At 41.2% G+C, this 26726-nt stretch overlaps 1 protein-coding gene across 1 annotated transcript in view; it reads left to right on the forward strand.

Moving 5' to 3' along the window:
- Nucleotides 1–26726, forward strand: part of DNAH11 (dynein axonemal heavy chain 11) — a 192560-nt gene that overhangs the window by 149636 nt on the left and 16198 nt on the right. Inside the window, exons 66-74 of the mRNA XM_070424420.1 lie at nt 8349–8553; nt 9738–9902; nt 12141–12281; nt 16188–16358; nt 17117–17239; nt 18365–18558; nt 19721–19869; nt 20712–20839; nt 24456–24683. Coding sequence (XP_070280521.1) covers nt 8349–8553; nt 9738–9902; nt 12141–12281; nt 16188–16358; nt 17117–17239; nt 18365–18558; nt 19721–19869; nt 20712–20839; nt 24456–24683 — 1504 coding nt within the window. The remainder of the gene's footprint in view (nt 1–8348; nt 8554–9737; nt 9903–12140; nt 12282–16187; nt 16359–17116; nt 17240–18364; nt 18559–19720; nt 19870–20711; nt 20840–24455; nt 24684–26726) is intronic.

Raw genomic sequence — 26726 nt, forward strand, 5'->3', positions numbered from 1 at the left:
GTTCTGTTTGTTTGGGGGGTGATTTTGAAAAAACTAATGTTAGTTTATTCTTCCTAATAATGAATGTCTGAGAAGATGCTTGTGATAGATATAGCATAGTCCAAAAGTTGAAGTTCATTAATAATTGGAATGTTGTGGAGTATGAAGTAATGAATACTAATTACTCCTTTCATGTCTGACAGCTCCCTGTGGACCAATACATCAGCCCCGACTTTAATTTGGTTCTAGTAATGGTTTCATCAATAGCACATTAAACCTGTGTTTGGGAAGATATACAGTTGAACCTGACCCACATAGTAGATGCCGCTGTCATAACGGCCACAGGCTGACAACAGCTGGGTAATTACAAATAATTAAATCCACCAAACTCCAGACAATCCTAATTTTAAGTAAAATATATCTTACAGTAGCAATCGACAGAAAACATATCTGGGAAGATTTATCAACATGTACTTTTTTCCAAAGCAAATTTACTGGCTTCCATATTAGAGAAGTTGCTGATGTGTGAAGCATCTTCATAAAATTATATCTCTGTAATCTTTCAGATCTCCCAAACATTATTGAAAGAATTTATAAACTTCAATTTTAGCTGGAGTCACCTTACTGCAACATGCATTTTGATTGGAAAATGTATATATGTTTCTGAGCATATAGATGTTTTTAAAGGCATTTTGTACTTTATTCTATATTTATTTTTACATAATTATTTTTTAGTAATAGTGTTTAAGAAGTATCCCCTAGGAAGAAACTTAAAACTAACTAATAGAAATATTAACTGTGTGACATAAATTTCTATGTTTATAGAAGTAATATCCTGAAAGAGAGAATAGTATTTTATAGATATTTACTTTGTAATAACTAGGTTTCCTGATAGTTGTGCTGAAACTAATACAAGGAAGTGTCTTATTTGGCAGGATTTCAGTTGATTAAATATTATGTTGCTTCTTTTGGAGTTGATGCCATACGATTACATTATAGTAGATAGAGGCCCAGTGCACGAAATTTGTGCACAGGTCAAGTCCCTAGTGGCTGCCAGCTGCCGGCTGGGGCCTCCCTTGGTACCCGTCTTGGCCTGGCACCGCCCACTCACCTGTTCCACCATCCTGCCTCGGTCCTGTTCTTGTAGGGGCCCATCGGGGCTGGCAGTACCTTGACTGCTGCCTGCTGCCAGCACCACATCACTGATGCCCGGCACGTTCTGCGCCACCCCCTGGTGGTCAGCGCACATCTAACTTCCAATCAGTCGAACTCCCACTCATGGGGACAATTTGTATGTTAGCCTTTTATTATATGGGATTATGGATCTGTTTGAATGAGGTCTTGGGTGGGAGTTAAGACAGAATCATGTCTCACACTGTAATAGAATGTCTCTCTTGAGCTGGAAGCTTATGGTTTCAAGTAAACTCTGGCGTGATACAGTTCTCTTATGTCCCTGTGGCTAAGAATATTTTTATTTTCAAGTTAAATTCATGCCTTCACAGAAGAGAATTCAGCATTCTAGGCTCTCCCAATTTCTAAATTCGAAATAAAGTTTAATTGCAGAAAAGACCAACAACCTTTCTGTTCCTAAGTTCAATCAAGATTTTTTTTTTTTTTTTTTTTTTTTTACCTCAGGGTCTATGGATAGTGCATTCACACACACAGTTTTCTTGCTAATATTGTTTGTTTTTGTCTGAAATTCAAAACCAAATAGGGCTACAGATTTAGAACCTTAGATTCTTTCCTTCAAAAACAATTTTTTTAAAAGGGCAAACAAATATAAATGGAACCAGAATTTATTTTTCATGGTACATTATAATATTTAAATATGGATATAGTGAAATATTATAATACATATGTTTTATATGCTTTATACGTCTCAAAAAGGAAATCATCTGATTTTCTCTTTTGGCTTCTTTTTCTTTCCCTGTTCAGTGGTACCTAGGCTCTTGCAATATTAATCTTTTTTTTTTTTTTAATTCTAATTGAAGTTCGTGTCTATCTTAGAAGGATGTATTGTTATGTTAAGTGTATGAAGCAGCAAGACAATGAACTCATGTCTATTCAGGACTTTTCTTGCCATCTTTTCCTTGGAAGTCTTGCCAGCTGTGCGGCTTTCAGCAGAAACCAGGTTGGACCAAGTGGAACAGCCCCTCCTGCCCAGGTTGCTAAGTAACACCTCTGCCCAGGTTGCTAAGTAACACCTCTCTTGCCTGATCCTTTTGGCTGCTCTCAGCCGGAGCTGTTGGAGCTCACAAGTCTCATCTAGAAGCTTTTAATTTTAAACAGCAGGGCATGCAGGAAGGCTTTTAGGTGTCTGTTGAAAAGTTGTTTTTCCTTCTCCTAAGTGTTTCTTTCTTTCTAACTAGTGGGACTATATTATTTATTTATCTTAACACCCAGCTGCTATCTCTTGACTCTGACAGAATAGCTCTGATGAGGCCTGGAGAATGGAATTCCTTGTATTCGAAGAACTTGTTAGCTGTCTGAATTGTCCATCTTAGAGACACTCTCTTGGGAAATTTCTCTCCAAACAGACAGCACTGGGAGAAAGGTTTTGCAAGTCTCCTTTTAAAAAGCTTCCTAGTGCAGCCACAGGTACAAGTCCTTATTCTAATGGAAGATGATGCTTTTCCAAGTTTGGTGTTAGATGGAGATGAGAAATGATGGTGTTCGCTCAGGTTCTGGTCACTAAAGACATTTATTTAAGTTTTTATGATCCAAGACTGATGGCATTTTCAAAGTAGCTACCCTAAATCTTGAGAACAGTTCTAACAAAAGTAAGAGACACTTCCTTAGTTTCCAGATGATAATCTCAATTTTAGACAGTCATCTTGGTTATACTGGGACAATACTTCCTCTCTTTCTACTCAGAGATTCTGGCTTTCAGGTAAATCTGAAAACTGGGAGAAATATATCCCAGGTTTATCAGAGAAATGCTGTGAACATTCACCAATAAATCACTTGCAAGTGTTTTTCATGTCATTTACATATCATTCCTTCTCAACAATAGTGACCTTTCATGACCTGAAGAAATTAGGAATCTTTTCATCCCACGACACCTTTTGGCTGGATTTTGAATAAATTTTTGAAAGAACGTTGAATTTCCCAATATACCTAATTTTTATGCAAACCTGACATAGAAAACTGAATTTACAGTTAACCTGTGGATGATTGTCTTTATGACACAATAATTCATTCAGCTAAGGAGTGAGCATTTTGGCATACTTAAAATACCGCATTTTCTTTTCCTGAAAGCCAGGAGATAGAAAACTTTTATGTAAGTTGTGATTTATTTTTATAACTTTATAAATTAAGTAATTCATTTTATGAAAGTATCTACCAGAAATCATAGCTCTTGGATTGGGGCTGGGCACCTCGATAATCAATGCTATTTTGCTTCATAAACAAGGACAGTATTCTTACCCAAAGATCAGCAAGGCCTGTGTCTTTAAATTCTTTTGTCTATTGGCCATTGATTGTTATGAGTCGATCATACTCTCTCGGTACCCTCTTATGACTGATGGTCAGACAGGTCAACAGAGGTTAGGGTTACAAGCTGTCACCATCCAACAGAGCAAATGAACCTGCAGTCTGATGCAGTGAAATGAACTTTATACTAGGAGTCCAGACCCAGGCTCCAATCCCCACCCTGCCCTTAAGCTATCTGACCTTGGAGAAGTCATAAACTCATTGGGTTCATAAAAGGGAATCAGCTGAATGATCACTAGGGGATCTTTTTGCCTTAAAATGACAACTCTGGTAGGTGAAACAATGTTTTTGACTCACCCTGCATCCTATCCAATTAAGCCATGGTGTTTGTACTGGGAAAACACATTTATTTCAGGTTGTGTTGGTATAATTAGTCTCTCACCGCTAAGCCAGCAATTCTCAGCCAATGAGAAGCGGGGCAGGAGGAGCTCTCTCCCTTGGAGGAATGTATGGATACCCTCTGGGAGCAACTCCCCTGCAGATTCAGATAACCCTGCGCCCCCCCACCTCCACCCCACCACCAACAACTGTGATACAGTGTCCTGTTCCTGGAGGGTATGAGGCCGGAACGTGGGTTAAGAACTACTCATTTAGGAAAGGAGCCACACTTCTACATTGTATGCTGCTCTTCACGCCTTGCTGTTGCTTCTCATTGAAGATTTAAGGTCAAGAGCTCATAGCTGCCTTCTGCAGCGTAGAAGTCATGACCTCTGGATTCCTGTCTTTCACAGAAACAACACCAGGACTGTTGGTTTTCCCCACCCCTCTGGTTAACTTAGTCGCTGTTCAGATCCTTCAAGTCCTGAGAGAGCATTAGCCATCCATTTAATTTTCCCAGATCGGAGATTAACCAAAAAATTAACCTGGCAGCAATGATAAAACCCACCGAGTCATTGTGTAGTTCTTGCCTTTCGTAGATCATAAATACCCCAGCTGAGGATTATTTACTATCCCTGGGAAATCTAAGCTTATAAAAGAAGGTTTCAGAGCAAAATGTAAAACCAATTTTACAAGCAGACATCCTTATCTCTTCCATCAGCCTAGCAGAGTCCTTCCAATTAACTCTCTCCTCACAGAGAAAACCCAGCAGATAGATTTCTGGTTCCCAAACTGTGAATGCTTCAGGGCATATGTAGATACACAAAAGGGATTTAGAGAGCCCTGGAGTCCCTCCCCTCCGAGCCACCTTCTGGAGCTGTTTCGTTAAGTACATATTTAACCAGTTAATGGCTTTGTCACCTGCAAAATTGTCGAACCTCATAATCTATGTTGGCCAGTCTCCTGTTTTGTGGTGTGTGTTTTCCTGAAAGCTTAGGGAGGGGAAGCACGGTTGTGCATAGTGGCTGATGGGAAAAGTTGTAGCTTGGTGGTCCTGGGAAATCCTTGGAGATGAGCTGCTATTGCGTTGAGAGGAGATTATGCTGATGCCACTACCTGGTGTGACCCTCTGGAGTGGCACATGGCAAGCAGCCTTTGCTGATAAGGCCTGTGAGCTAAGAATGGTTTGCTGCTGCTGTTTATCTTCGATTTCTTTTTTTAACTTTTTAAAAAATTATAGTCGACATACGATATTATATTAGTTTTAGGTGTGCAGCATAGTCATTAGACACTTCTGTAACTTATGAAGAACTAACAATTGTTTTAAAGGGTTGTCAATAACAAAGAATATATGGCAGAGACGCATGTGGCCCGCAAAGCCTAAAGTAGTTCCCCTCTGGCCCAATCCAAGAGGGATTTCTCCCCGGAAGCCTGAGCACCTATGACTTCCAGGAATGTTAGTTGTCTTGCTGGGGGCTTGTTTTGATTCTCTCATATTTATACATCCTCCACACAGATCTCAAAATTAGTTTGACTTCTTACTGCAGTTCCTAATGCTGCCACAATGAGCTATTCCTTTACAATAGTAATGAAAATTCTAGGCTTCATTTATTCAGTGTTCTTCATTTAAACTTAAATGTTTATTTTGGGGATTTTTTGGCCTCTTTTTTAAATTGAATTTATTGGGGTGACACTGGTTAATAAAATTATATAGGCTTCAGATGTACACTTCTATAGCATTATCTGTATATTGTATGTTCACCACCCCAAGTCAAGTCTCCTTCCATCACCATTTATCCCCCCTCTACCTCCTACCTCCTCCCACCCCCATTCCCTCTGGTAAACACCACACTGTTGTCTGTGTCCATGAGGATTGTTTGTTTGTTTGTTTTTATTTTTTCCCTTCACCTTTTTCCCCCAGACCAGTGTAAAAAATCTTTAAATTCTCTTTTCATCTGGGTATAAGGATTAGTGATTAAAACAGGAAGTTTATGAAGTATGAACTCAAACCCGGTGAAAATTCCTGAGCAAATGAGGGGAAATTCAACCTGAAATCGTGAATGGTAGTGACAGACCTGACATTTTTGAGACACTTGCCAAGGGAGGAACGAATTGAAACTGAGATGGAGCAGTAATCAGAAGAGCACAGGCTGTGCCCGGGAGTTGGGTGAGAGCGTGGGTGTTATTACTGTGGCGACGCATCAGCCTTGGTATTGCTTAGGTGTGAGAACTCCAGGCAGTAACTACGCAAAACTTTCACTGTGAAGATTCCCTTGAGAAGCAGCTGATGCCAATCTTGGCATCTAGGCCAACAGTAATACGGTGGCTAGTGCCAGCAAAGGAAGATTTTCTCAAAGCTTACTTGACTTGTGAGTTCTATTTTGGAAAACCTTGGAAAGGGAAACTCAAGTAATGGGAGAAATTGGATGATGTTCCCAATGTAGATATGGTTGGAAATGTCTTCAGTCAAAAAGAAGGTTAACTAAAAATGTGTTATCAAATAAGACCATCCTGTGAGACAGCTCAATATGCTCAAAAGTCAAGCATGAACCCCTGAGAAACTATGGTTGGCAGATTGATAAAATCTGAAAAACTACAGTTAGCATGGCTGATTTCCTTACAGACCGAGAAAGTCCAAATGTTAGTGGTTGACCTCTTGATAGGTTGTTCTCTTTTTTTTTTTTCTTTTTTGGCAGCATCATTACTGAGGTGTAATTCACATACATACAATATATCATTTAAAGTGAAGAACTCCTTGGTTTTTACTCTACTCACAGCATTGGGCAGCCATTGCCACAGTCAATTTTAGAATTGAAATTCCTAAGCAATCAAACCTACTTTGATTTGCCTATTCTGGTTATTTCCTATTAATGGAATCATATACTATGTGGTCTTCTGTGATTGGCTTCTTTCCCTTGGCATAATGGTTTCAAGGCTCATCCGTGCTGTAGCATGTGTCAATACTTTCTTTTTTATGGCTGAATGATATTCCATTGTTTAGATATACCACAGTTTATTCATCCATGAAACGTTTGGGTTGTTTCTACCCTTTGGCTATTATGAATAATGCTGCTCTACAAATTCTATGTGGAAATACGTTTTCCACTCTTTTGAGTCTCTACCTAGAAGTAGAAGGCTGGGCTAAATGATAACTCTATGTTTAAAATTCTGAGAAACTGCTAATATTGTTTACCAAAGTGGAAAACATTCCCACCTGCAGTTGATGAGGGTTCTCATTGCATTCCATCCTCTCCAACACTCGTTATTGCCGGTGGTTTTTACTCTAGCCATCTGGTAGGTATGATGTGGTACCTCACTGTGGCTTTGGTTTGCATTTTCTTGATGATTAATGATGTTGAGCATATTTTCAGGTGTTTATTGGCCATTTGTATATTTTCTTAGGCAAAGGATCTGAATGGACATTTTTCTAATCTTTTAATTGGGCAGACCTTTGATCTATCCCATTGTAGGTGTTTTGTACATATTCATTTATTAACCTAGTAAATAAAAGAACCCACAGGGGAATGGAGCCAGGTGACCAAGTCCTCACAATTCCCAGCATCTGAGGAAGGGAAAAACCAGGCCCGCCCTCAGGGAGAGGCTGCATTCATTCAGTGTTTCGCTTATAATCACAGCAGCCACCTCCATCCAGCTCAAGCTCCACCGAGAGCCTGTTTCAAGGCTGCAGGAAGTGCCCATGCAGCCAGGCTTCAGGGAGGGTGGGACCTGGAAATCTGGGAGACCCAGAGCACGCCCCTTTGCTTTGCTCCTCCATCTGCATGTTGGTTAATTCTCCTCCTCTGGGAAACCAGGAATGTCTGTCTGTGCTACTCGGTTCACCAGGAGGACAGACTGACTTCAACACAAGCGTCTAGGTTCCAGTTCCAACTCTCCCTTCTCTCTGTCCCGAACCCCAGTCCCAGTGAAGGGCACTGTGATTGGAAGAGCGTGGATGAGGTGCCTGCCCCTGGTGCCCTTGGCCAGGGGAGCAGGGATACACAACAGAAGCCTGCTTGCAGGGGGCCCACGCCTGTGCGAGATGGAGCAGGAGGAGGATGAGCCATGCATCCCACACGGAGGCTTCTTCACCTTTGTCCTTGACCCAGTGCCAAAGTATTGGAAGGCAATTTGAAGTATACATGCATGTTTCCATATATGTAAATTTTAAATATACCTGTACACAGATGTATACAAACGCATACATACTTATTTTACCCTTAAAGACTAGCAATGTTTAATACAAGGTTAATCACAGTGATTATAATAATAGAAGCTAACATTTTTGTTGGTTTAGGTCCTTTCTGTGATTTATTGTATTTAATTGTTAGGTGAACACTGCTATTACTGCCGTTTTGCATATGAGGAAACGTAAGTACATAGAGGTTCAGTGAATAATTCCTATTCTTTTTTTTTACTTTAGGGAAACAGAGTAGCTGAAAAACCCTGAACCGCCTGGTCCTAAGGCCCGGATACATGGCCAGCGTGCAGGGTTGGAATGATACTTTGATATCCGTCCAGGTTCCGGGGACGCTGCTGAATGCCCATTCTGTCCCCTTCAGGTATATCAGGATTGGAGACAAAGAGTGTGAATTTCACGAGAACTTCCGTCTCCTCCTTCACACAAAACTGGCCAATCCTCACTATAAGCCAGAATTGCAAGCTCAGACAACCCTGCTCAATTTCACGGTCACAGAAGACGGTCTGGAAGCCCAGCTGCTGGCAGAGGTGGTCAGTATCGAAAGGCCGGATTTGGAGAAACTTAAGGTAAAAAATATGAAATCATCCACCAACACTTATTCAGCGCCTGCTTTGCACAAATCACAATGCCGGACACATGCGTGTTAGGCAGGAGCCCTGCCCTCCAGGATCTTACAATCTAATTGAGAAGAAAGAGGGTATGTGTGAACAGTAGCAGGAATTGAGGGGGACTTCTGATGAAGGAGGTAGTTAGGGTTGCGCCCAGGGAGGAGGAGGCTGGCTCCAGGTCTAGTTTGCTGCCGGTGACTGAGACAGGCAGAGGCATGAGAGTCTTGGGAAGCAGAGGCCTGTGTTGCTGCGGGCCCGTGCCTTTGCAGTTGGGTGATCATAGCCGATTCAGCCAGGGCCAAAGAACAGAAAAGAGGATTAAAGGAGTAAGGTTGGAAAATTAAAGGGCCTTGCCCTGGCCGGTGTGCTCAGTGGTTAGAGCATTGGCCCTAGCACTGAAGGGTCACAGGTTTGATTCCTGGTTAAGGGCACATACCTAGGTTTTGGGCTTGCTCCCCACCCCCGGTCAGGGCATGTGCCAGAGGCAACTAGTCGATGTATTTCTCTCGCATTGATGTTTCTCCCTCTCTTTCTCACTCTCCCTCCCTTCCACTCTGAAAAACAATGGAAAAAAATATCCTTAGGTGAGGATTAATACCCCCCCCCCCAAAAAAAAATAAAATAAAAATTTTAAGAGACTTATCTTTGGTTATGACTAACATTTAAAGGAAAATTTATGGCTTTAAGTGCACTGATGAGAGAAAAATAATTAAATTCAGTGTCGAATACAGACAGCAAGAAAACCAGAGTAAGATTATAAACATAGGAAGGAGGCTGTTGTAGAGTTAGGTAATAGCAACAGAGACTGTTGGGCCTAAAAGCCAAGAGTATTTACCATCTGACCCTTTTTGGAAAAAAGCCGCTACTCCTGGTATAAACCATTGGTTCTCCAGTGGTGGTTCCTGAAACAGCGGCGCCGGTTCATGGTGCCAAGTGATGATGATAAATGTTCACACTCTGGACCCTGGAGTGCAGCCCCTTCTGACACTTTTCGTAAGAACTGTTAAACATTGTTATCGGCGCGTTGTAATGTTAAGTGTGTTTCATTCTAAAGGCGTCCATGAAGTGGATGAGTAAGGAAACTGGTACTTAAAAACAGGAATTTAACAACCATTTCTTACGCTTCCCTCGGCTTGTGGTAGTTGCTTCTGACGAAGCACCAGAACGACTGTAAGATAGAGCTGAAGTCCCTGGAGGACGACCTCCTGCTGCGCCTGTCGGCGGCCGAGGGCAGCTTCCTGGGCGACACCCGGCTGGTGGAGAGACTGGAGACCACGAAGGCGACGGCCGCCGAGATAGAGCATAAGGTGGGGAGGCCGAGGGCACAGGAGGGCTTGTTGCAGCACTCTGCTTGCACAGACATGCGTGGGGGAACGTGTCATCCTATTTGGTAGTTTCCCAAAGAGGACTGATGGATCCTCCGATAAACTGCCCTAAAAATGGGATTCGTGGGGCCCAGCTTGTGCTGCTCCTCATTCCACAGAGACCCAGGTGTTCGGAATAGACTCCCTCAGGCTGTTATTTGGTGGTGGTGTGTGTTTTTTGTTTATTTTTTGTTGTGGTTTGTTTTGTTTTGTTTTGTTGTGAATCCTCACCTGAGGATATTTTTCCATTGATATTTAGAGAGAGTAGAAGAGAGAGGGAGAGACAGAGAGAAACAGCGATGTAAGAGAGACACATGGATCGGTTGACTCCTGCACACACCCCGAGCAGGGCCGGGAAACCTGCAGCCAAGGTAACAAGCCCCTTGACCAGACTCGAACCTGGGACCCTTCAGTCCACGGGCCGGCGCTCTGTCCACGGAGCCAAACTGGCGAGGGCCTGTGATTTGTTCTGTGTGACCAAATTTGAAGAACACAGGGGCCTGCAGGCTGAGAGGACTAAAATCTGAAAAGGTTTCATTTAGAATCTCGCCCTGGCAAATTGCCCTCATCCAGTCTCACCACGGGGGCTCCTAGTCTGTTGTCCATTTTAGAGAAATACTTAGAGCTGAAGTTTTGTGTCCTGGCCGGCAGGGCTGGGAGGCTGAGCCAGAGATGGTCTCCTGCTGTTCTCAGATGCCTCGCTCACACTGGGGAAATGACATGTCCTAAAAGCCCAGAAGGTTTCTCATTGAGTGCACTTCCCGCTGGACTCCAGCTTGTGTCCCAGGGTGCTTTATGCGTGGTGTGCACTGTGGATTTTCACAAGTAACCACTAACCCTTAAAACTCCAGTGTTGCAAAATCAGAGGAACCCTTACTCGCTTTCTGGAATGTCCTCATTACTCAGCAACCTGCTAATTACCCAGCGGAGGCTGTGTCGCCACACATCCAATATATTTGCCTTAATTTAAGCAAGGAAATGGAATTCCAAACGACTCTCTTTTTTACTTAAAAGGAATTCTAGGGGGCTCCCAAGATGGTAAAGATTAGAGCAATTAAGTAAATTAGGTCTTAGCTTTCAAATTAACTTCTAATTGTCTCTTAAAATGCCTCTCCCTATCTTCTTAATATATTGCCATATAGGGACTTCCCTCTCTGCTCTACATTTTCTTTATTTCCTTTTATACACAAATATGATGGATCGAGTCTATTTAAAAAGTTTTGGGAAATACTGCATCATATAGAGCTATATGGCCGGCAGTGGTCCTGGCTAAAAGAAGTAGATATTTGAGCCTTGAATAAAAGCCAATATGTTGGCTGAGAGTGGCTTCTTTTAATTATCTCTCTGAATGTACCCAGAGGCTAGCCCATAACGATAAGCTAAATGGAAATATATGAGCATATGGATGCTCTGGTGCAAAGTCAAAACTAGACAGTCACCTGAGTCTTCATATAAAGGCTTTTTAGTAAGCCTGGCTATTAGATATATTATTGACCTTGGCTGCTTTTGTATACCTTGTTGACTAATAAAGTTATTGGCATTGAATTGGCCCAGCAGACTTGTAAGAGCTCTCCCTGGGAGGTGATATACCTGGGTTATTAACCCCTGAAAGAGAGGGGGGGGAGCAGAAAGGTGACATTACTTGGGATAAATTCTGTAGCACCGAAACCATCGAGTTTGTTCAACCTGTAATCAAAACAACTAGCGTTATATCCCTTCTCCCTGGAAATGCCTATGAAAAAATTATTTTAAATTTGTATTATTTTCAATATTTTAATATTCATAGTAAATATAAAATCCAAATTGTTTTAATATGAATTTTATAATTTTGAACAGCAAGCACGTAGGTGCTATATATTGCATTTTAAAAAAATATATATATTTTTTATTGATTTCAGAGGGGAAGGGAGAGAGAGAGAGAAACATCAGTGATGAGAGGGAATCATTGATTAGCTGCCTCCTGTACATCCCCCACTGGGGATCGAGCCCACAACCCGGGCATGTGCCCTTGACTGGAATCGAACCCAAGGCCGAAGCTCTATCTACTGAGCAAAATTAGCAAGGGCTGTTACCTATTTTGATACGAATAATTTCTCCTTTCAGATATGTCCCTTCCATCACTTGGATAAGAATAGAGAATGTGAACAGTTAAGTTACTAATGTTGTTTGCTCTCACCATAGGTGATTGAAGCTAAAGAAAATGAAAAGAAAATCAACGAGGCCCGAGAGTGTTACCGACCAGTGGCCGCGAGAGCAGCTCTTCTTTACTTTGTCATTAACGACCTCAGAAAAATCAACCCCATCTACCAGTTCTCCTTGAAGGTAATGCTGAAGAGGTGAAGGAAAAGACTTAGCTTCAGGAACTTGTTTCTGGAAGTTCAGAATTTATTTTTAAGCAATTAATGCACCCAGTAAGGAGTCATGAGGGTCTAGCTAACAAAGAAAAAAGCCAAAACATCCTCATGCTCTTACTTTCATTTATAATTTTCAATAAGACTGAGTTAATTAAACTGTGCAACCTTATAACTGTTTCTGTTCTTAGAGTCTGGAGGAGTTTAATGTATATAAGAAAGAAATATTTCCCTGAAGCTTCTCTACTTTCTCTGTGAAAATGTAGGTATAGTTAAAGAGATTTCCCGTATTATTTTGGTATTGAGGGAGAAAGAATGAGAACAACAATATATTAAGCCACTGGTACATGCAAGGCACTTTCCTACTTTAGTTGATTCTTATGCCTGAAACATCTCAATATGGTACACTATTTTACCCCTATTAAAAGAAGAAAATTCACATTTTCAGATTCTGAATAAATTGCCCAAGATTGCACAGTTCATACTTAAAGAGCCAGAATTTGAATCTGTGATTCCACAGCCTATGCTCTACTTTGCACTGTTCTGCCTCTGGGCAGTATTCATTCATTCTTCAATCAATTTTTAAACAAGTAGTTATTGATATCAGTCATCATGCCAGATGCTGTGATGGTCACTGAATATGCAGTTATTTTATTTAAAAAAACAACAACACAGATATGAGAGAAGATACATGGGGGTCAGTGTGTGTGTGTGTGAAAGTGATAAATACTATGAGAGGGAACAGTAGGGATGGTGGGACTGTCATTGGGGGCTCAGGGAAGGCCTCTCGGAGGAGGTGACATTAGAACTGATTACTGAAGCATAAATAGGATTTAGCCATGTGAAGAGTGGAGAAAATAAGGATGTGTAAGCCATGAAAGAGTCTGGGATTCCAGGTAGTGAATGAATCTATGTGGGTGGAGGGTAATGAGTGAGTGAGAAGATGACAAGCCGGAGTCGGGAGAGGTGAGAAGGTCTAGATCAGCGGTTCTCAACCTGTGGGTCGCGATCCCTTTGGGGGTCGAACGACCCTTTCACAGGGGTCGCCTAAGACCATTGGAAAACACATATATAATTACATATTGTTTTTGTGATTAATCACTACGCTTTACTTATGTTCAATTTATAACAATGAAATTGGGGGTCACCACAACATGAGGAACTGTATTAAAGGGTCGCGGCATTAGGAAGGTTGAGAACCACTGGTCTAGATCATCTGAGGCCCCTGGCCCTGATGGGGATTTTGGATTCTAGTCTGTGTGCCAAGATAAGCCAGTGAAAGTCTGTAAGCAGAAGGCTGATCTGACAAAAGACTCAGAAGTGAATAGAATTGTGGTATGATTTGAAGCTAGGATAATCAATTCTTGGAGATGGATTGGATATGGGCAACAAAGAAGAGGAAAAGAATCAAGAATAACTAGCAGGGTCTAGTCGTATGGGACTGAGAAGCAGTGGGATTAAGTTTTGGAACAGTCACAGAGCATAAGGAGAACAATAAAACTAAATCAGTAGTGTCAGCCCAGGATCCCCAAATACCAGAACTAAGCTAAGGCATTATGAGAAAAGAAAACAACTGAGCTGCCCCCTTCATGAACATTGTTGCAAAACTGCTCACGGAGAGAGTGGAAAATCGAATCCAGCCACATCTAAAAAACACAGTATATTATGCCCAAGTGGAATTTGTGCCAGGAATGTAAGTTGGTTAAATATTCAAAAATCACACAGTGTAATGCTTCATATTACTACAATAAAAGAGAAAAACCATATGATTGTTTCAATGAATGTAGACAAAGAACTTGACAAATTTTAACACCTGGTTAAAAAAAAAGGAAAAACACACTGAGCAAACTAGGAGTAGATGGTACCTTCTCAGTGTGACAAAGGGCATCTGTAAAAATCTACAGCTAATATCAGTATAACTCAGTGTTGAAAAATTGAACGCTTTCCCCTAAGATCAGAACAAGACAAGGATATCTCCTCTTAACACTTCTGTTCAACACTGCATGGGAGGTTACAGCTAATGCAATAGCACATTAAAAGGCACGGAGATTTTTAAAAAGAAGAAAAACTGTCTTCTTTTTTTTCCCACAGATGACCTGATTGTGTGTGTAGAAAATCAAAAGAAATCTATAAAAACATTCCTAGGACTAAGAATTGAGTTTTTAGCAAGATTGTAGGGTATAAAATCAATATAGAACAATCTGTTGTATTTCTATATATGAGGAACAAGGAAAATAACTGAATGCTATTTATAATAGCTTTCAAAACTATGAAACTTTTAGGGATAATTTTAACAAAACAAATACAAGATCTGTATACTGTGAAAGCAACTAAACATCCTTGAGAAAATTTCAAAAAGCCTACCTAAATGGAGAGAGAGATTATGATTTTGGTTTAGAACACTCATTATTATTAAGATGTCTCTTCAAATTGATGTGTAAATTCAATTCAGTCTCAATCAAAATCCCACAAAGCTTTTTTTAAGCTGATTCTAAAATTTGCGCAGAAGTGCAAAGGATTTTTTAAAAATATATTTTATTGATTTTTTATAGAGAGGAAGGGAGAGAGATAGAAAGTTAGAAACATCGATGAGAGAGAAACATCGATCAACTGCCTCCTGCACACCTCCCACTGGGGATGTGCCCGCAACCAAGGTACATGCCCTTGACCGGAATCGAACCTGGGACCCTTCAGTCCGCAGGCCGACACTCTATCCACTGAGCCAAACCGGTCAGGGCATGGATTTAAAATAACTAAATGATTTTAAAAAACAAACAAATATGGAGATAAAATGCATGATTTAAGACTTATTACAAACCTTCACTAATCAGCCTAAAGTAAAATACATAGATTAATGGAACAGAATAGATAGTCCAAAAGTAGACCCACAAATGTATGGTCAACTGATTTTTTAGTGATGCCAAGACACTTCAAAGAGGAAGGAATAACTTTTTATAACAAAGGTGCTGAGACAACTGAATATCAACATGGAATAAAATGAACCTCAACCACTGCATCACACTATACACAAAATTAACTCAAAATGAATAAGCTATAAAATTTCTAGGAAAAAAAAATAAGAGAAAATCTTTGGGCTTTGGGTTAGACAAAGATTTCTTAAGAAAGAAAAAAATTGCCCTAGCTGGTTTTGCTCAATGGATAGAGCATCAGCCTGTGGACTGAAGGGTGCCGAGTTTGATTCAGGTCAAGGGCACATGCCTGGGTTGTGGGCATGATCCCCAGTAGAGGACGTGCAGGAGGCAACCAATCAATGATTCTCTGTCGTCATTGATGTTTCTATCTCTCCCTCTTCCTTCCTCTCGAAAATCAATAAAAAATATATATTTTTTAAAAAGAACGAAAAAATTGATTAATGGAACCTTATCACATTTAAAAAATGTATGGTTTTCTAAAGACATTATTAAGAAAATGAAAAGGCAAGCCACAGACTACTAAAAACTATCTCCAATACATACATACATCTAACAGAATTTATAACATAATATATAAAGAACGTGTGCAGCTCAATAAGACAACCAACTCAATTAAACAAATAGATGGAAAGTTTGGACAGACATCCCCTATACTAAAACATATGACTTGCCCATACACACATTTTTTAAATGCTCAACAATTATCAGAAAAATGCAAAGAGGATGGTGCAGTGTCGTTGTGTAGGGAGGAGATACAGGTAGATTTTATGGAATGATGCTAATAATAGTAATGACAGAAAATTATCATGTAATTTTCATAAAAACCCTGTTTTGTTGTCTCTCCCCATGGATACCTTTAAACTGTATTGGCCCTGTGTGTCGGGGGCTAGCGAGGCATCCAGGCACCAGTCACCACCCTTTAACAGTCGCTTTACACCCCCCAGGCTTTCAGTGTGCTGTTCCACAGAGCCATGGAGCAGGCTGACAGGGTGGGGGACACGCAGGGGCGCGTCTCGGTCCTCATGGAGAGCATCACCCACGCCATCTTCCTCCATACCAGCCGGGCGCTGTTTGAGAAGGACAAGCTCACCTTCCTGTCCCAGATGGCTTTCCAGGTGAGCACATCAGAACCAAAGCCGCCCATCTCTGTCGATGATGTACTTTATTTCTGAAGGGAAGCATAGACACCCGTGTTTTTGGAAGCCCTTGAGTTAATTTTTCAATAAAATAAAATATTTGCATGCATGTTACCACCCATAATGTAGTATGAAAATACCTAGAATTCAAAAATAGTCTAAAATTGGAGGATTTGACCTGTTTATCTTTGTAATGTTTTTATGTGGAAATTAGGAATATTTTCATCTGAGGCCCCCCCAAAATGTCCTATGGACTTCTTGTCAATTCTGTAATCAGAATGTCGAAAGTGTGTTTCAGTTCCCGGTGTGATTCTCATAGTGTCTTGGATGAAATTCCTACACCAGTACTAACTTACAGAAATAGCTCTACCTTCTGTTGAGTAACTCAGTCCATTGTCATCGCAAGCTTTCTCCATTTGTAAAACAAATTTTAAGACGTTTGATCTAATAGCAGAAGACTTAACTATGAAAGCATATTTCACATATGCCACTTAGAGGCATAAAATTGGAATAAACCATCCTTCCTGATTATTTGCTGTTAGATTTCTGATCAAGGTTTTGAGATCATGGGCACAACTTATTCCTTATTTCAATTATAGAACAGATATATATCTGTAAGAATTTTTGGAAGACTTGATTCTGCTATTTAATCATATCTATTAAGCAGTCACTGCTTCCTGTGTCGTGATTTTGATGCAAAAACCGAATGACTCTCTTCAATTTTGTGTATTCTCAAGATTCTGTTGAGAAAGGAAGAGATAGACCCTGTTGAATTGGATTTCCTGCTTCGATTCACAGTTGAACACACTTACCTGAGTCCTGTCGACTTTCTAACTACTCAGTCATGGAGTGCCATTAAGGTATGTTAGGAGCATGGGTTTTCAAATCTCAGTTCTCTCAAATGTAGAAATGTAGTTTTAAAAATCCAAGTGACATAAGCCACTTCAGTTGTAGAAATATGCCGTACAATGTAATTGATCTTTATATTACTAAATTGAGTATTTTTTTTGCTTTTTTAAAAATTTATTTTTCATTTATTGTTGGCACACAATATTATATTTGTTTCAGGGGTACAACTAAAGTGACTGATTTCTTATTGGAAGTAAAGGAACATTTGACCATTCAATGGGCAGAAAAGTTGTTAATGAATATGTATAGTCTTTATGACCTTTGAAAAAAGTCAAGAAATATAAATGAATAATTTTTAATCTGCCTGGTGCTACTTTCTTTATTTTATAATTAGGTGCTTATTCTCAGACTCGGGAATTCCTTTAAGATGCTCATCATATGCTAAGCTTGGCCCCACCCTTTTTTTCTAAGAAAAAGAACCATTTCTATGCATTGAAGACTTATTTTTATGGTGTATTTAGATCTTTAGTTTTTAAGAAACAACATGTTAAATTCCAATTTATTTAGAATCATACTTCAGAAGTATAAATTCAACTGTGTATTGGTCAGGGCTTCAGCAGAAAACAGATGGCACATTCAAAGGGGAGATTAAAAAAGTTTAACAAAGGGTAGGGTATATTTTCCTAGTAAGGGAGGGAGAAATAGAGAATCAACCAGGAATGGAGATGGCAAAAGGAAGGAAAAGGAGCAGTTACTAAAGTGACTGAGAAATAAAGTGATGGGAGAGAGCCAGCCTGCAGGAGCTATGGTATTGGGTAGAGAAGCATGCCCACCTAGGTCACTTCAGAGGCAGAGCTGGTGAGAAATACACTGACCTCTCTCTTCCCCGGCCCTCTAGTCCCTTGTCATTGCCTCCTATTGGACAAATCCAGCCAGGCCAGAGAACCAGGGAGCTTCGTCCAAGAGACTCTTGGAGATCACCTCTTAGCAGGGCAGAAAAGGGTGCATGGTAAATCCGGAGAGGAAATAAAGACTGCCCAGCACAACTTGTTTATACAGGATTTGATGCAGGCACAAGTTTCTATCTCACAGGCTCGAGATAAACTATTCCTGTCCGTTCCCCTGTTGTATTATAGGCAGTAGCCCTTATGGAAGAATTTCGAGGCATAGACAGAGACGTGGAAGGATCTGCCAAGCAGTGGAGGAAGTGGGTAGAATCCGAGTGTCCGGAAAAAGAAAAGTTACCACAAGAATGGAAGAAGAAAGGTTTAATACAGAAGCTGATTATCTTGAGAGCAATGCGCCCTGACAGGATGACCTATGCGCTCAGGTGGGGCAGTCAGCATCTTCGGAAATGCAAGTTAACCGGGAGGGAACATCCTTCAGGGGCTGGGAGAATCTGCCGGAGGCATTTTCGGTCCATACTGATGAGAAGTGATTCTGCTGAAATGTTGATACTGTGCTCGCTCCTGTTGTTAAACTTTGCTCAACACAATTCAGGACATCCTTCCTGAAAAGCTTGATTCTGAAATCTGCAGGGGAGACAGGGAGAGAATGGGAATATTTGGGGAAGAGAGGTGGGTGTCAGCAGAGTGCAGAGGCCAGGGAAATGGGTGATCCAAGTGTTAATTTCCATTGACTTTATGCTGTGGTGGCATTTTGGCTCCAAAGATTTTGCATGTCAAATAAAAATGAATTCCTTCAAAGAGACGCTCAGAGTCCCATAACTTTGCAGCCAGCACGATTTAAAAGCAGAAAGCCCTGTGTACATCTTGGTTCAAGTGTCCTTTTTCTCTGCCGTTTTGGCTTCCGAGTGGTAATATGCTGCTTTATTCACACACGTTGAGTTCTAGTTTGAATTCACCAACCAGAGTTCACAACGGCCTTGCCTGCTCCTCTTTCTTTAGTGGTATTCACGCACCTCTGTTTTTTCCCTCCGCTTTGTCTAGTTCAGCCGGTTTTTCCTGTGCAGCCTCCTCTGCCGAGCCCTACTTTACAAGTGAATTCTGCTCAGTGTTACTTACTTTCTGCTAAATCGGGTGCTGCTGGAAAATAATCCCTGCTTAATGGAGCTTCCCTGTGTGAGAAACACCCCAAAAAGCATTTGTATATTCATGAGAAGCCCAGCAGGCTGGAAAATTGCACTGTGGCAAATCTAATGAGCTGTTAATAAGTAATGGGGGGTCTGGCAGGGGACTGGGAAGGGGATACAAAGCTATAGACAGGCAGCTGATGGTACTGAGGGGTGGTCTCAGTAGCCCCCCAAAATAGGATGTAGGCTTCTGGTTTTCAGAGCTTCGCAAGCGGAGAGGGGTCCCCCCGGCAATTCTGCATGAGTCTAGTTGGATTCATAGTCATTCTAGCACAACATTCCATGTGAAGAACATGTTTGCTTTCTTCCTGTGCCTGTGGTTTAAGCTCATCCAAGTTGTGACACTTTGCAAGGTCAAAAGCAAGCACTGGTCATAAATTTTGCATTGTTTTTTTAATAGGAATTTCGTGGAGGAAAAACTGGGTGCAAAGTATGTGGAGAGGACCAGATTGGACTTAGTGAAAGCCCTTGAGGAAAGCAGCCCAGCCACCCCAGTGTTCTTCATCCTGTCTCCGGGGGTCGACGCCCTCAAAGACCTCGAGGTCCTTGGTGAGTGGCCAGGCGGCTTGCTGGCCCGCCCTCCGGCCTTTCTTCCCGTGCCCGCCCTTCCTTTCCATTGTCAGTTATCTCATTTTCTTAGATTTTTTTTTTCCCATTTGCTGGAGATTGAGCATTTGGAAAACGTTAGACTAATAACACTGTAGAGTCTGAAGAAATGTTCAAATGGCACATTCCTCTGGTTAGCATAATGCAAGTTTCTTTCATACTATTTTCCACCTTTTGACTATGTGAGGGCCAGAGGGCAATTTTCTCCATGCTCATGTACTCTGGTGCCCCCTACGACTAAATAATGGTCATTAGAGCAAGTCTATTCGATTGTGCGAGGCACCGTGGCTTTATGCTCCGGATTACTATTCCCCGCGGCCTGTGCCGAGAATACCAGGTTAATAGAGCCGTGACCTGGCTGTGCTCAATTCAAGTGCGGCCTCACCAGGTGAGAGGCTCCTGCATTTACCCAGCGAGCCGGTCCCTTCAAAATACGATGTGATCTCTGCCACATGTTGCTCCTTTTTATGAGGGAATTGCTTTGCTACTCCTGCTAGAGTTTATAAAGCTCGGTAACAATGCTCGCCATCTATCAAAATGTCAAAAGCTTTATTACCATAAAACCAGAGGAACCGGTTTTCCACGGGCCTGGGGTGCCTGTGAGGAGGCAGCTGTGGAGAGCTCCAGAGGCTGCCTGTTGAAAACTCAGAGGTTTAGTTTGGATCCTGCAGGAAAGTGACCTGGAAGGGAGCCGTGGTGACCGCGCACGGACGCTGGAGCACAACATTCCAGGCTCTACTCGCCTCCTGACTCATTTTCCTGCCCCGTGTTGTGTCCTCCCACAGGCAACAGGCTCGGGTTTACCATGGACTCGGGGAAATTCCACAACGTGTCTCTAGGGCAAGGTCAGGAGGCAGTGGCGGAAATGGCGCTGGAGACGGCCTCCCAAGCTGGACACTGGGTCATCCTCCAAGTGAGTGCCCCGTCCTCCTGGAAGACACTGGATCTGAACACAGGGAGCTGCCCAGCCACCGGGAACGATCCTTCCTCGCGTTCATGGTGGTGTGGGGAGTCCAGTGGGTTCCCTCAGCAGTAGTGACCCCTCCAAAGGTGCCTAGGGGCTCTGCTGACACGGATGGCTATCATCTTTTGAGGGATTTTCTAAGCATTGTGCCTTAAAATGAAAAATAGCAGGAGGCCCTGGCCGGTTTGGCTCAGTGGTTAAGAGTGTCGGCCCTCAGACTGAAGGGTCGAGAGTTCAATTCCCAGTCAAGGACACATACCTCTGTTGCAGGTTTGACCCCTTGTCCAGGTTGGGGCATGTATGGGAGGCAACCAGTCGATGTGTCTAGAGACACATCAATGTTTCTCTCTCTCCTTCCCTCTGCTCCCTCCCTTCTACTCTCTCTATAAAGATCAATGGAAAAAATATCCTCAGGTGAGGATTAAAAATTTTTTTATATCTATATCTATCTATATATCTATATCTATATATGTGTATATAGATATGTCTATATATCTATATATGTGTATATAGATATAGATATAGATATAGATATACACACATACACTAGAGGGAGCCCTAGCATTCTCCTGACTCAGAGATATCTGGGACACCCCAACAGAGCTTGAGGACACACAGGCTTGTATAGATTGCCAACAGCCCTGTCATAATTTCTCTCATTTGCATCTTGCTTTAAAGTTTATAAATTTTCTCATACAACTCTGCCCCCAACTAGTTGTGTAACGTTCTCTCCACACAGAATAATTAGGAGACAATCCAGGCTTGGCTATCCCAGTTCCTAGAGGATTCTAGTATCTCTTTAATTTACAGTTAAAAGAGAAGCAATGAGACTTTGAAGAAAGAGACCAACAACATGGAAACTTATTATGTTGTTTGTTATTTACAGTAAATTATATCAGTGTAGGGATATGATATGTATGCATGCACATATTAATAAGTTCTTAACCAAACTCTATAATGTTCACTTATTATCAGACATAGCCCCTGTAGGGATACTCAGCAATTTATCAAAAGCCCACATTCTAGAGAAAACTATTAAAAAGACGCAGGCTGGCAGTTATCTTATCTCAGATCCACACCAGATGGTTTGTGAATTAACATAATGGGTTTAAAAAAATGTTTTTATTGATTTCAGAGAGGAAGGGAGAGGAAGAGAGAATCATTGATCGGCTGCCTCCTGCAGTTGCCCCACTGGAGATCGAGCCTGCAACCCAGGCATATACCCTGATCAGGAATCAAACTGTCACTTCCTAGTTCATAGGTGGACGCTCAACCCCTGAGCCACTGCACCGGGCAACATAATGGGTTTTCAATATCATTTATCATGGGAAAAAGTGGGTGGTTCTCAATATATGTGGATTGGCTGAAAAGTTCACAGGCCTTGCTGCCCTTGGACAAGCAGGCGCAAGAATCTCACCAGCCCCAGAGCCAGCGTCCTGAAGGATGGTCCCCAGGCTGGATCCCCAAGTGTGCCCGTGTCCACCACTGCAGGCTCACTTGGAGGTATTCTGGCCCCTGACTCCCACGTCACGGCCTAGAATATGTTTACCTGTGTTCCAAGTAGACTTTTCAAGTAAGGGATCGTTGTAGTCCATAAGATATAAAATTAGGACATGCGGGGTGGGCAGTGGTAGGTTTACAGTTGTAATACAAATAATGCAATAATTCATAAGTAATACAAGAATAAACACTATTTCACATACTCACAAGTGTAAACCTACTTTTGCCCACCCCTGGTTTTGCGCTTGCAGAACAGGTTTTATTTTTGTTTCTGGCCCTGCTTGCTTGTATGAGTGGCACAATTAGGTGTGAGAAGTTCTCTCATTATAATCTAGTAGCAAGCATGTAGGGGAGGAAGCTTAGAGAGAGCCCTCACCTACTGTATAAGTTTGCTTGGGTTGCCATGCCAAAGTATCGCAGATTGGGTGGCTTAACCAAACAGAAACTTAATTTCTTGTAGTTTTAGAGGCTAAAAGTTCGAGACCAAGGTGTCAGGTGAGGTCTCTCCTTGGTTTGTAGGTGGTTGTCATCTCCCTGTGTGTGTCCCAATCTCCTCTTATAACGACACCACTCATATTGGATTAAGGCCAACTCTAATAACTGTATTTAGCCTTATTTACCTCCTAAAGGCCCTATTCCAAAGTCAGTCACATTCTAAGGCACTGAGGGTTTAGGATTTCAGCACCTGAATTTGGGGGCACACAGTTCAGCCCGTGACACCTCCCAGTGTTCAATGTTTGCCCAGGGCAAAAAAATAATGTGAACAGTTGACTCAGCATAGGTCATTTTACAACAGAATTGTTTCAAAGAAAGATGCCCACATTACTATTCCCATCCCTGTTTGCCTTCATTCTTTGTATTTTTGTAGCTGTTATAATCATTTTTTTTCTTTGTTGGAAATGATAATACATCCCTGGGGGTGATGTTTCCTTCACTATATCAAGGATTTCTCCAAAGCCTGGAGCATGTGAGGTGTGGCTTTATACTTCTCTCCCAGCACCAACTATCAAGCTTAGTATGAGAGAAGCAAATTCGTGAATCATAAACCTCAAAATCAGTGGTGGTGATGGTGGTGGTGACATTTCTTTTCTTTTCTCTTCTCTTCTCTTCTCTTCTCTTCTCTTCTCTTCTCTTCTCTTCTCTTCTTTTCTTTTCTTTTCTTTCTTTCCCTTCCTTCCTTCCTTCCTTCCTTCCTTCCTTCCCTCCTTTCCTCTTTTCTTCATTTTCTTCATTTTCTTTATTTTCTTTCTTTCTATCCTCCCTGGAGGATATTTCCCATTGATTTTCTAGAAAGGGGGAGAGTTAGAGAGAAGCATTGATGTGAGAGAGACACATCCATTAGTTGCCTCATGTACGCACCCCAAGAAGGCTGGGGAACTAGCCTGCAACCAAGGTATATGCCCTTGACCAGAATAGAACCCACGACCCTTCAGTCCACTGACCAACGCTCTATCCACTAAGCCAAACTGGCTAGGGCAACAATTTTTTCTTTTGTAATTTGTGACAGCTCTAGGTTTTAAGAAAAATACCATGGTAGGAATACATAGACCATCTTAACAAAGATTGATTGCTTTCTTTTTCCGCTAGCGTTTCATCCCTCACATCCATTTGAGTCCATATTCTAATGAGCAGGAGTTGAGTACAAGAGGTTTCCATCAGAAATAATGAAGTGGGTGATCTGGTACATTTCTGGCCTTTAGTTTTTATACTTGATTAAACTAACCCAGATAAGTCTCAGTAATTGAGTTTGGACTTTAACAAAAAAGAGTATTGGGCAACTCCATCTCAGAAGTGATGGGTGGGTGTTGGAAGCAGGTAAGTGTGTTGGAAGGAGATTTGGGTTTATAAAGACAACTTGTGTTGACTTGGATCACTTAATGTGTTCATTGTTTAAATTTATTTCTTGTTTTGTTTTGTTCTCCTAACATGATAATAAAGGAACATGTACATCATGGTTCTCTGAGTGTTCAACACATTGATGTATAGAAAAAAAAATTATTGTAATCCTATAATTTTAGTAATAGACTGGAGTTTCACAGGAATTACAAATCATACTATCTTTCAGAATGTCCACTTGGTGGCCAAGTGGCTGGGAACCTTAGAGAAACTCCTTGAAAGATTCAGCCAAGGAAGCCACAGAGATTACAGGGTTTTCATGAGCGCCGAGGCTGCACCCACACCAAGTGAACACATCATCCCACAGGGACTCCTGGAAGATTCCATCAAGATCACTAACGAACCCCCCACAGGAATGCTGGCCAATTTACATGCTGCTCTCTACAACTTTGATCAGGTAAGAAAGGAGAAGTCGGGTCTGACACTAAGTCAGGGTCTTCTCCCAAGATGGTGGAACCATCATCTGCTCATGAAACGTGTACAGAGGGATAAAGTGAATCTTGGTGTGAGTGTGTGAGTGTGAATGTGAGTGTGTGAGTACGTCTGTGCTTAACTTTTTCTCTAGTACCTTCTGGGTCAATACCCAAACCAACATTATGAAGGAATTATAATAATTAGCTATCTAAGACCATAGCTTTGAAGAATACAGTGAATTACTTAATTAAACAATTGAGTAATTTGTAGCATATGTAAACACAAAAGACTGTAAACAGAAGGGACTCAAAAAAACGGATCAGTTACACATTTGCAGTATGCTTTTTTGTCAACAACGGTGGGCATGTATTTGTGTTTTAATTGCCCCTCAATTTATAATTTCTGGCTGTTATGACATTCTCAAAGTAAGTACAAACAAAGAGTTCGATATATTGAAAGAGGGTTTTATCTAACTCCCTAAAACAATTGTCTTGATTGGTGCAAAGTGAGCATTTCTTTAACAATTATGCTTCAGTACAGTTGTCCTTCAGCTTTTGTGTCTTTTTGTTTTTGGTTTTTGTTTTTGTTGTTGTTTTGTTTTGTTTTGGTAAGGACCCCTTTGATAGTCTGATAAAATGCACGTTTTCAAAATGTGTTGTGTGTAGTCATAGGGATAAATAGATCCCCCAAGCCTATGCATGAAGTCCTCCAGCTAAAAACCACCAGTTCTAGTTTATTCGTGAAAGTGTCAGTCCTTTTCATTGCTATCTGGAAAGCCATTTTTATTAATTGAGGGTGACATTTATTGGCAAGATTCTTAAGAATTTCAAGGAGTATGTTATTTCTTATCTAGTGGAAAGGATGTTCTGAAATATTAAGACTAAATTTGATCATAAGTAGCAAAATCAAAGTGATTCACTAAATGAACTTCCCAACAAACCTCCTTTGGCCAAAACTAAACACACAAATGGAAACTGTAAAGAAAACCTAAAATTTTAAAGAGTCTTTTATGAATGCTGACCTGTCATTAAACTAGAAAACAAGATTTGTCTTTAATTCAGATTATGTAATTCACAGGAATTAACCTGTGCTCCCTAGCTATTGTGTGAAGAGGTTCGCAGCCCCTTTTTATCAGAATTGTGGTTGGCCACTTATCAGAAGTATAAAAAAACCAGTGGCTTAAACAAGGTTAAAAATTATTTCTACCATGTGAGATTTCTGGAGTTAGGTCATTCAGAGCTCCTGTGTGTCACCACAGAGTTGTCAACAACCCTGTAGGGTGTTAGGTAACCTAGATCATGATTCCTAAATAAAAGTTTGTTAGATCATGACTCGTAAATAAAAGTTTATTAGATTATAATTCCTAAATAAAAGTTTGATACTTCTATTTGGTCCCCTACAAATTTCTTACCAACAGTAATATATTTTTATATCCTTCAAAATTAATTCTAATTATATGGTTTCTCTTTTCTGCCTTCACAAGGTGGCCTTTTATTTGATGTATAGTTGTAGGAAAGCTATTTTAAGGGTTGTATATTTTCAAACCCCTTAAGCTTCCTACTATGTGGCCAGGCCAATTCTAGAACTGTATCTGGTGGTAGCCCTGGATTCCGATGAAAGTGATACAGAAAGAAGCTCTCCTGGTCCTGGACCAGAGAACAAATCTAGTCTTGGTTTCAACTTTTACCAGAAGTCTCCCAGGAGACCGGCTCTGAAATCCTCCCCCACCCAAGGATGCTAAGTATCTTTGTAGGTGGCCCCGGTTGTCCGACTGGCTGTCCTTTGGCCATTTTAAAGGACAAGGCAGGAAGGTACAGATTTGGCCTTGTTTTCTTCTGGTGCCCGACCTCAGCGGAAGGAGTCGTCCTTGACTTTTCCTGTTTGCCTCAGATAACTGCCAAATCTGAAGGTGGGTCAGGTACTACCTCTAAACCATAAATCAATTGGCTCTTTTTTACCTTTTAATTTCTTGGCTGTTGGGGCCATGACTATATACATGTAACATACCAGGACTCAACTTTCCTTC

This window comes from Myotis yumanensis, unplaced genomic scaffold, assembly GCF_028538775.1.
Source record: "Myotis yumanensis isolate MYYU_CA2020_CCGP unplaced genomic scaffold, mMyoYum1.0.hap1 SCAF_9, whole genome shotgun sequence".
Classification (NCBI taxonomy): domain Eukaryota; kingdom Metazoa; phylum Chordata; class Mammalia; order Chiroptera; family Vespertilionidae; genus Myotis; species Myotis yumanensis.